This window comes from Bison bison, unplaced genomic scaffold (assembly GCF_000754665.1).
Source record: "Bison bison bison isolate TAMUID 2011002044 unplaced genomic scaffold, Bison_UMD1.0 scf7180017864318, whole genome shotgun sequence".
NCBI lineage: Eukaryota > Metazoa > Chordata > Mammalia > Artiodactyla > Bovidae > Bison > Bison bison.
Genome location: NW_011494890.1, coordinates 1,806,915 through 1,818,654, shown reverse-complemented (window position 1 = coordinate 1,818,654; position 11,740 = coordinate 1,806,915). Strand labels below are relative to the sequence as shown.

The window sequence follows — 11,740 nt, the reverse complement described above, 5'->3', positions numbered from 1 at the left end:
TTGCACGCGGGGCGCCCCGACGGACGGTCGGGGAGAAGGACGCGGCATCCTGAGGGGCGGGCGCGCGCCCCCAAACGCCGGAGGCCGGGCGGGAACCAGGCTCTCCGAAGCGCTGAGTCCGTACGAACCGGCTGCTGGAGCTCTCTAACGCCTTCTCCCCGGGTGGGAGGAAGCCGCGGGGCCGGGGGACGCGACGCTCCCGCCGGCCGGGCTCTGGGATTCCCCCCGCCGAAACCCCCGGCCGGGCTTGGCCATCCCGGCTCGTCCGGCCGTGCCCGAGCGGCTCCGCTGAGCCGCTGCCCGATCTTCCGTGCGGATGCCGGGGACGCGGCGGACCCCTCCCTAGTGTTCACTTTTTCCACGTGCATTTTGCCTGCCGCGGACCTGGAATAGCAGATCTCGCTACGCCGAGCTAGCGAGACGCATCTAAGGTTCCCACAATGAAGTAAGGAGAGCGGTGTCCCGAGCGCGTCGCTCGTCCTCCCTTCAACAGCGTTAAGTAGGTTGACAGACCCCGGTAGCTGGAGAGGCCGCGCTGCTAAGCTGTTTCTGCGCCTGGTCGGGGATGGAAGCGGTCTAGAATACCCGAAAATTGCTCTTCATCAGCTCCCCTCAACTAAATACAACACAGGACCGAAAAAGGCGCTTGGGCATAGTGTCACTTGCGGCTGGACTTTCTAGCTTTGTGTCCTTGGACGGTAAAAGTATTAGTGTGGCGATGCTTGTTTCGTGAGGCTGTTGCCTTAGATAAACTGAAAAGCATCCTTCTCTTTCCTAGAAGTTCCTACTATTGCCGTGATGACAAGTTCTTGAAATTGTGTAACTTTGTTTTTCTGTTTCTTAATAGGGGCATTATGAACGAAGAGGAGCAGTTTGTAAGCATTGATTTGAATGATGACAACATCTGCAGTGTTTGTAAACTGGGAACAGACAAAGAAACACTCTCCTTCTGCCACGTTTGTTTTGAGCTAAATATTGACGGTAAGGACACTGGATAGGTTCATTTTATGCCGTGAACTTTACAGAACTACTTCATGCTGAACTCTGGTTATAAGGTAAAACTAGTTTCTTGAATGATTGCAAATTGTGTCAAGTGGAAATCTGTTAAAGATAAGGGTTTCTGGAAATGAAACTGAAGGTAGCACAGCTATGAATTTAAGAGAAACTTTTTTTTTTTACTCCCACAGTATTAACTCAGTTTTACTAATATAAAAATGAGTAGTGACTGCTAAACTTTTCTGTTTTGAGAGCTTATTGAGTTGTCAGATTTTAACAGATCTGTGTGTTTTAATATTAAGAACTAACATAACCAAACATTTACGTTGATAGGCAAATATAACTATATTGTTTTGGCTGTACCATGCTCGTACATAATGGAGGTGAGCTTTAATTTTTTCTCCAGTGCTCATTATCTGAAGCACATTTTTAAATTTTTAGAGAACTTTTCAATGATCACACACGCCTTTAATAATTTTTAAACTAAAAGGGCTTTTAAAATTTCTCAGTAGTATCTCTAACAGTACACAAATGAGTTCTCCAAATACCTTTTTTTAAAATCTCTATTATTAAAGTGTTTAGGTTGATGCACAGCTAATGTGTCTGTGGGTATTAGTAGTTTGCCTCCAAGAAACATGTAAGGTATGTTTCCTTAATCTTGATGTTACCTTGATAAATGCTGATTTTTTTAAATATTTATGTCACACAAAAAAGGATCTTAATATTCTGATAACATACCAGTAGAGAGATTTTGTTAGACCTTTAGATTAATTTTTATTCTTTACTGGTTCTGTTTATTAAGTAGGAGATAACAAATGTTCTTTCCATTTGAAAAAAAATAGGATTATCTACCTTGAGATTTCTCTTAAGACTTGTTTTTCAGACATTGTTATAGGCACCAAATTAATATATTTAGATACTTTGTAGTAAAAGTCAAAATTATAACTATAAATAGACTATTAAAAACATGTAGAGTTAATTATATGACATTCATTTTCCATTTAAGATACTGGTTGTGATAGTTTTGCCATTGTACTCAGAAGTGTAGTTGCTAAACATGCTAATCTGTGGAAGAACATGGATTTCCTGTGGATTGCATAAAATGCATAAAACAATATTGGCCCTGTATATTCTTTTCCATTGTAAATTTTTGTTCTAGATGGACAGACATTGGAAATGACTCAGCCCAAAGTTTTTTACATTGAGGAAAACACAACCAGGTAGCGGGACTGTTGAGGGTTGCTCTGGTGGTGATGGCAGGCTGTTGTTTCGTGCCAGGCCCTGCACTAAGCACCTTCTGTGGATTATGTTATTCAACTCAAAATATCTCTGTGATGGCTACTATTATCCATTTTAAAGTTGATGGAGCCTAACCTTCAAGACCTAGAAACTGCACTTTGAAGTTGCTCAGCAATGTATGACAGTGCTCGACTGCGGAAGCCTGGCAATCTAGTTCTAGCATATGTCCTTTTAATTCCATTGATCTACTGTCGATAGTTATTTTAGTTGATGGGGTAATAGAAACCTATTTTCCTGAATACTAATCGCTGTCCTTGATATTCAGCCAGCCAACTTTTCCTAGCCAGTGTTTCCTGCTACATTATCATTAGTGGTGTTCGTGCTGTGGTAAGATTTTTCTGAAGAAACCTAAACTTTCATATTTGCTTTTCTAGTTGTTGTTGTTTTTTAATGTGTTTTAACTGATTCTTCATCACTGTATAGAGAATATACAGATATTTCTCAGGTACCATCCTTATAAATATTTCATCTCTGATAAACCTCTCTCAATGTATAAGCTTGTCATAAGCCCTACAATGTTGAAATATAGTTATCTTTAACTTAAAAGACAAAAATAATTCTCAATTTGAATTAGAACTATTTCTCCTTATGTTCTACATACACTCAAGATTTTATATTTGTAATGCCAATTAAACTTTCCTAGGGAAAATTACTTTAGACTTAAATTTTTTCTCAACTTATCTGAAGTCAATTCCTAAGTCTCACAAATATAATACATTTCATATTTAACACAATGATGAGCTTCTGCATTATAACCATTTTAATATGAGATTTTTTTTTTTAATCTTAGAAATCTTAGGGGAAAAGAAGGGAAATGAGAGCCCTGAATCCCACAAAATTTCAAGTTTTATATCAGTATACAAGTTTTTTAAAAGTCAATGAAAAAAAAGGTGAAACAAGTTATATTCTTTGTTTATGTCAATAAACCTTTTAAAATGTTTTTGAACATTTTTGTCCCCTACCAAATTCTAAGCACAGTACCAATCAATAAATGTTCGATAAGTAAGTGGGACTTTAAAAAGTGTGACATTTAACTCTCCTACCTTTGATATAACCTTTCTGTAGTGTGGTAATGTTGCTCTCACTTGGTTTCTTAGCTTTCTAATTGCCAAGTTTGCTCTAAAGCCTTCTATTCATCTTTCACCTAAGAGGCTAGTTAAAAATTTTCTTGGAATTTTTTGAGTCCACAGATTCATAGTAAACACAAATATTAATATCTTACACCTTCTGGATTGTAGTTTATGTCAGATCAAAACTAGCCTAATCAAATGTTGCTTGCATAAAATCAAAATTAAACTAATCAGATTTTTAAAACTGTGCATACATATATTTATAAAATGAAAATGAAAGAAGAAAGAAATAAACTAATCTTGTAGGAAAGATTTCATATTCTGAGCATGGCTCTAAGTTGCCTTTTTTCTGTGTCTTTAAAGTACTTACAAAGAAATGAGTACCTACATTTCATATACTTTCAAACCAGAGGTGATATACTTCAAGAACCTAAGAAATACACTTTAAGGAAGTTGATTTGGGCAAGGAGTGGGGAGGGACATATAATTCACCATTGGAATTACTTGTCTACTTCTAGGAGTAGGAGAAAGATGCATAAACTTCTTAATACTATGACCTGTCCTTGGCGCCAAGACACTATAAACATTTTATGTATGTATAATCAAATACATTAATGTGCATCGTAGTGCATGGTACTCAAATCTTTCTAAAGTTCTTTACTGATGACCAATCCCTAGGCTATTAAGGCTGGGAAGAAGGTAGCCCAGGGTAGTCAGGAGCCAGTCATGAAACTCAGCTGTTAATATAGCACAGTCAGAAATGAAACTAAAGATAGGGGGTGGGGGAGATCCAGGGCTACAGTCTGTTACTTCATAGTATCAGTTTTCATTTTGTGCCAAAATACTGTGCGAATAATTAGTATTTTTGTTTATGTATGTGTTAGTCATTCAGTCATGTCTGACGCTATACAACCCCGTGGACTAACCTACCAGGCTTCTCTGTCTATGGGATTCTTCAAGGCTCAAACACAGGTCTCCTGCACTGCAGGCAGATTTTTTTACTGTCCAAGTGTTCAGGGAAACCCTTAGTATTTTTACCTTCCTCCTCTAATAATTGACTTCCTTTTTATTCAGTAGAGAGGAGCTTTTTATAAGACAGAGATCAGTTCCTCTTATGCCAGAGTTTTCAGTGTGAGTTGATCTTGCTAGTTAATTAAGTAAGCATTTCAAACCAGTCCATCCTAGACTGTAAAATCCATCTCAGAGTTCATTCTCCCCTAATTGGTTGAACCTTCTGGGAAGTTTTTTAGAAACAGACCCGAATTCAGATCCTTAGTAATCTTTCCAGCAAGAAGTCTGTAGATGTTTTCTCTTAGTTAAGGCACTGGTGGACCCAATGCTCACTTTTAATCTCATTTTTCCTTGATTCTCTGAGTCTTTGACCAAAACATTGTTCCCAGGGCCAGTAGTCATGGAGCAGCTTGAATCTCATATTGTGATTTAGCTTGGAAGTCAGGACTGATTATTAACTACCCAAAGCATGTCAACAGCTCTTCCCTTTGTCTTGCTTCTAACACATCAGCATGCTTCTAACACGTCAGCATCTTTCCACTTGAGTAAAGGCTCACCACTTTACTTGTGATAGGGAGGCTGTATGTTGCTAACTCCATCTGGCATTAACCTCTTTCTCTCGCTTTGCATAATGACAAGCATCATGCCTTGTTATTAGCTAAAAGAGTACTTTTAAATATAAAGCCTGATGTGACTTTTGAATTTAGCTTAGCTGTCTTTATACTTAGAAGTACAGATGAAGAATTAATTTTTTAACTGCCTTTTAATGTCACTTTAAATAAATTTGAACACTTTTAAAATGTCTCTAACAGTAAAACCTCTTTATTTGGACAGGAGTTAGGAGGGGTGGAAGTGAAATTATAGGTTTAATTGGTGATTACTTTATAGACTGTTTCTTTAAAAAGATAAAGCTAGGCTAAGCCACATCTAGTAAGCTAACAAGCCATATCTGAGGAGCCAGGTTCCAGATTCTTTTCCCTGTCCTAATTTTATGATGGCCTCGTTTTAGTTACTCCCAATTTTTTCTCTTTTTAACTTCAAACTTTCTAAAGTTTAGGATGAATTTAAAATTGAGATCATACATAAATTTTGGTTGGAAAGATACCCATTAGAAATTAGATCTGGCTATATGTAATAGAAAATCCAAATAATAATGATGAAATGATATGGAATGAATATTTACATATCTCATAGTAAAAGAAGTTGAATCTGGAGTCTGTGTGGTAGCTCCATGATCAGAAAGACTCAAGCTGCTTCTGTTTTACTAATCCACTTTCTTTAACACATATTTGCCATCAACAGTCATCTCATGAGCCAGGATGGCTCCTGGAACTCCAGCCATTGCTTCCTTATTCTCAGACAGAATAGAAGGGGCATCTGACAAAAGGTACATAGTAGCCTTCTCTCCTGAATCTATAAAGGAGCTTTTCCTAAAGTCCTCCTTAACAATTTGTTATACATTCCACTGCCCTTTCAGGAGAAGCTGCTCCAAATAAAATCAGTATTTTACAAAGAAAGGGGTGAAAGACATTTGAGTGTCCACCTACCAAGATCAGCGATAGAGAGGCCTTTCTAGTAATTGAAGGTTACTATGTTGAAAGCAAACTATTTGAGCTACAACTAAGACCAACAAGTAAAGCTCCGGTGATTCTTCTAGCACAGGAGTTTAAAATGGAATGGATTTTTACAAAAGAAGCATTGTATTCTGAGGATAGGCATACAGCCAGATCTCATATGAACTTGTTGCAAAAAAGCTATGAGAATTTTCAAGTTTCTGACCCATCTCAGGACATAAAATATAATGGTTAATGCTACTGCTCATTATACATATGTTCAGTCGCTCAGTCGTGTCCAACTCTTTGCGACCCCATGAATTGCAGTACGCCAGGCCTCCCTGTCCATCACCAAGTCCTGGAGTTCACGCAAACTCATGTCCATCGAGTCGGTGATGCCAGCCAGCCATCTCCTCCTCTGTCATCCCCTTTTCCTCCTGCCCCCAATCCCTCCCAGCATCAGTCTTTTTCCAATGAGTCAACTCTTTGCATGAGGTGGCCAAAGTATTGGAGTTTCAGCCTCAGCATCAGTCCTTCTAATGAACACCCAGGACTGATCTCATTTAGAATGGACTGGTTGGATCTCCTTGTAGACCAAGGGACTCTCGAGAGTCTTCTCCAACACCACAGTTCAAAAGCATCAATTCTTTGGCACTCAGCATTCTTTATAGTCCAACTCTCACATCCATACATGACTACTGGAAAAACCATAGTCTTGACTAGATGAACCTTTGTTGGCAAAGTAATGTCTTGGCTTTTTAATACGCAGTCTAGATTGGTCATAACTTTTCTCCCAAGGAATAAGTGTCTTTTAATTTCATGGCTTCAGTCACCATCTGCAGTGATTTTGGAGACCAAAAAAATAATATCAGTCACTGTTTCCATTGTTTCCCCATCTATTTGCCATGAAGTAATGGGACCAGATGTCATGATCTTAGTTTTCTGAGTGTTGAGTTTTAAGCCACTTTTTCACTCTCCTCTTTCACATTCGTCAAGAGGCTCTTTAGTTCTTCTTTGCTTTCTGTCATAAGAGTGGTGTCATCTGCATATCTGAGGTTATTGATATTTCTCACGGCAATCTTGATTCCAGCTTGTGCTTCCTCCACCCCAGCGTTTCTCATGATGTACTCTGCATATAAGTTAAATAAGCAGGGTGATCGTATACAGCCTTGGCATACTCCTTTTCCTATTTGGAACCAGTCTGTTGTTCCATGTCCGGTTCTAACTGTTGCTTACTGACCTGCATACAGATTTCTCAAGAGGCAAGTTAGCTGGTCTGGTATTCCCATCTCTTTCAGAATTTTTCAGAGTTTGCTGTGGTTCACACAGTCAAAGGCTTTGGCGTAGTCAGTAAAGGAGAAATAGATGTTTTTCTGAAACTCTCTTGCTTTTTGATAATCCAGCAGATGTTGGCAATTTGATCTCTGGTTCCTCTGCCTTTTCTAAATCCAGCTTGAACATCTGGAAGTTCACGGTTCACGTACTGTTGAAGCCTGGCTTGGAGAATTTTGAGCATTACTTTACTAGTGTGTGAGATGAGTGCAATTGTGCAGTAGTTTGAGTATTCTTTGGCATTGCCTTTCTTTGGGATTGGAATGAAAACTGACCTTTTCCAGTCTTGTGGCCACTTCTGAATTTTCCAAATTTGCTAGTATATTGAGTGCAGCACTTTCACAGCATCATCATTTAGCATTTGAAATAGCTCAACTGGAATTCCATCACCTCCACTAGCTTTGTTCATAATGATGCTTGCTAAGGCCCATTTGACTTTGCGTTCCAGGATGTCTGGCTCTAGGTGAGTGATCACATCATTGTGATTATCTGTGTTGTGAAGATCTTTTTTGTAGAGTTTCTGTGTATTTTTGCCATGTCTTCTTAATATCTCTGTTTCTGTTAGGTCCCTACCACTTCTGTCCTTTATTGAGCCCATCTTTGTATGAAATGTTCCCTTGGTGTCTCTAATTTTCTTTCACCTTTCCAGGGAAGATTGCTTTTCTACAGCTGGGTACATCTGCCACTGCTCCCCTTCTGCTCCATGTGGGCCCTGGACTCAGACCTGGCCTTGAATCTTGACTCTGCCACTTACTAGTTGGGTTTTCTTGGCAAGATACCTAAGTTCATTGGGTCATACTGGTTCTCAAATGTTACCAGTAAGAGCAGTTTTGTGTTTTCATTTCTTAATCTTGAAATTATTGTGCCAGAATCTAATTCAGAAGGCTGAACTCCAGTTGTTGCCATTTGTTCCAAGAATACTTGGCAACATAAGCAATGGTGCTCAGATTTATTTGTTTGCTCTTAATACTCAGAATGAAGCTGCAGAATGTTTCTCCCCACCCCTAAACTACACATCTGTATATGCACCTAATCTGTAGACATCCTCACTTGTATAGCCCATAACTACTTCACACTGCATGTCTAAAGGTAAAGTATTATCCTATACTACGTATATTTCTTTTCAAAATGAATGAGTGAATAAATAAGCTAATTCCCCCTCCATCCCTGCAATAAAAAATGTTGGGGTTGGAAGTGAACTATGGAAAAGGTGAAGACATACATGCCTGGCTAAAATACTTGAGAGGTGGTGCCACAGCAAGAACATGCCTGCCCTAACTTTTAAAAAGTTATTAATACTTCTCAAAGCAGCCTTCTCTGCCACCCAACACCACTGTCAACCCCCGTGTTCTTTTCCTGTTAGCACCCTTTTCTTTATGGCACTTGGTATAATTTGTTGCTGTAACTCTTGGTTTATTTCTTTGTTTCTTTGTGCTCCCCCTCCTCCATTTCTGGCTCCCTAAGGAATTGAGTTTGAGCCTCCTTTATTTACTAGTATATACTTAGCAGTAGCGCGAGGATTGGCCAGAAGTTATGAATGAGTACTTGAAATCTTTGATTGATGAGTGAATTAGCCTAAAGGAGACTGTAGAGGACTGTCTTTTTTTTCTGTTTTTCCCTTAATCTTGCCCACAGTGAAACTCTTCTGCTATTTTTCTGTCCTTGCACAGAATTGTCTGAGATCTTTCTAGAGTCTCCTAAAAGCTTTGTGACTCTTACTAATAGAACTTTGTATTATATTCAAAAGAAAAATGTAGCAAATAATATTAGCAGTAATATCTGGTTATTTTTTTGCAATCAGGAGGATAGAAAACAGTATTTTTTCTCCACAGAGCAAGAAGTCTTAAACAGGACTGTGCTTAGAGTGGGAGTTTCTACATTCATTTACATGCTGCAAATCTTATTATTCTGAACACCTCAGCAGAGTGGTGTTTGCTCATGATGATGACCCCTTCAAGGTGTTTGATGATCTGGAGTGCCTGTTAAGTCTGTGATAAAAGTATGCTCTTTAAATCAGTGATTTAAAGTTGAAAACAAACAGTATATTACCAGCGTATCTTATTAATAGAAGCATCACGATTATAAATAAAGTATTTGTTACAATAGATAAAAATGACATTCTGATTCAAATTCATAATTCATTTCCACCCAGTGTGTTGGCAGAGATGAAAAGAAATGTTTTATGAGTTATCCAGAAACAAATTAAATCTAGATTGGAAATCTTTTAAATTGTTAGGTCAAAATTATCTATTCTCAGTAAAGGGATACACTTTTCAGGATTGAAATAATTTTATAATAGCTGTTACTAGAAAGCTGATAAAGAGAAATCAGCTGCCCAGAAATAATTTTCCTGTTGCATACGAAATAATACTGCCTGTGAAGAAAGAAGACAAAGGTAAATTTCTCTACTCAGGAAGAAATGAAATAATGACTCTCTAGTTAGGAGAAGCTAGTCCAATTGTCAAATACTTAAGAGATTTACACTTTTAGGTAAGTGACTTATCTAAATAATAGGTATTTATCAGCTATTCTGTGTTCCACATGCATTATTTCATTCTTAATACAGCTATATGAGATAGGTGCTAGGTTATCCCAATTTGATAAATGAGGGCGATAAGGAGAGAGTCTGGGAAGCTAATCTAGAATCACACCGCTTGGAAGTCCAAACCTGATCCCAAAAGTCCAAGTGCCTAAATCATTTCTGCTTCCAACGAAAATTACATGAACTCTTAAGAAATCTCAGAGATACTAAATAACTTCTAGTCAAAGTTACAGATGAATTACACCAATGTGAATGTTCAAGCAAGGAAGAAAATTTGGGTCCCAAGAAGTGCTTGCTTTTTAAAAGCTATTTCTACTTGTGATGCTGTTTAATTAATACACATTTGGTGGAATATCCAAAAGGAGACATTTTTCATGACCAAAGACAGTAGGATGATACAGTCTCCATATAGTTTGTAACTTAAATAGTCTGTCAAGAAAATATAGTCTTCACAGCACATAGATTAGATCATCAGAGAAGAGGGAAGGGCTGGGAAGAAGAGACACACACATGACAGTCTTGCTGCCCAGAAGACATGAGGAAGCTGAACTGTAGACTGACATTTGCTACGGAATCGTACAGGTGTCAGCTCGTCATGAGGCAGTGTTCTGACACTGCTCTCCTTCCTTCCAGCCATTCAAGTAACAGTGCTTAGCCTGATTAGCCTCCCTCAAGGGGGAATAGGTTCTGAGTAAGTGGAGGCAGACAGTACAAACTAAAGTGAAATTATCAGCACCAATCCTGGAATTACACACTATCTCCTTTGGTAGGTGAGCCTGGAATACTTCCTAGAAAGAGAAGAAGTAGGTGGTAAGACAGCATAACTTTATATAGCACTTTAGATGTTCAAAGGTACTTTTCCAGCACCTTAATTTCTACCTTGTAAAGAATAGTAACACTAATTGTGAATTTCAAGTAAGGTGTTAACATGGAAAATGTAACAAGTAATTGAAATCCAAGTGGCCAAGTAACATTGCAGAATTATCAAAATGCTGTCACTTATAGTTCTAGTTAGAATGAATTTAAATCATTCTAATCCAGTTTGGCACACCATCTATTAGGATTTTGATAAAGGGAATAAGCCCATTAAACACTGAGCCTTGGATTTATAGTTTGTAATAAGGGAAAACAGTGACTGCTTACAAATAATTTTAAACTAGTGTATCTATTTCAGTTAGCGTTTTGGCATTACTGTCTCAGCTGTATAACAGCAAGGCAAAATAATGGTTTGTGGCACCCATGAAAATCTGAATCTCAAAGCTATGTTCATAGAGATTTTTATACACATTCATTCAGTAAATATTAATTAAGCAACTGCTGTGTGCCAGCAATTGCTTGGTAGCTAAGGATAATACAGTTAACAAGAATAAGTTATATGATATATTAGAAGGCAATATAGAGACATTTGCCTTTTATGAAGAATAAATTCAGTCGCCGTTATATTTTTCCATGTATTACCTTATTTAAAATTCACACTTAGTGTTCATTTCCTACATGAAATGGAGATTAAATTTAATAGTAAAAGCGCCTTCCAACCACCAGAGTGCTATTCAAATACACTTGAATGACATCTTCAATATCTAAAACTCACAATAACTGATGAAATAATATCTGCCATTAATTTAGCAAATGATAATTGCTAGTCTGTTGTGAAAACAGAGTTCACACATAGAGGAAGTCTGGTGGTATTAAAGTATCCTTCATAACCTTGACCATGTTACTTTGACTCATTGGAATAATTTCAGTATGTCAACAATCAAGTTCAGTTCAATGTCAGTCAACATTTTGGCTGTATTTATACTACAAAGTAGAACAAATACAGTATAATAATTCCTATGTAATGTATAAGACAGTTCTTAAGAAAACTTAGTTTTTGATTACCAGTGTATTTGCTAACCAAATGAAATAGCAGTCATAAGTATCTGAGGAAAGAAATT

At 37.9% G+C, this 11,740-nt stretch overlaps 1 protein-coding gene across 2 annotated transcripts in view; it reads left to right on the top strand.

Moving 5' to 3' along the window:
• Positions 1-11,740, top strand: part of LOC104997979 (chromosome unknown open reading frame, human C21orf91) — a 33,621-nt gene that overhangs the window by 474 nt on the left and 21,407 nt on the right. For both annotated transcript variants that reach the window (XM_010852959.1, XM_010852958.1), the window contains exon 2: positions 848-981. In XM_010852959.1, the coding sequence (XP_010851261.1) occupies positions 855-981 (127 nt within the window). In that variant the 5' untranslated portion in view covers positions 848-854. The remainder of the gene's footprint in view (positions 1-847; positions 982-11,740) is intronic.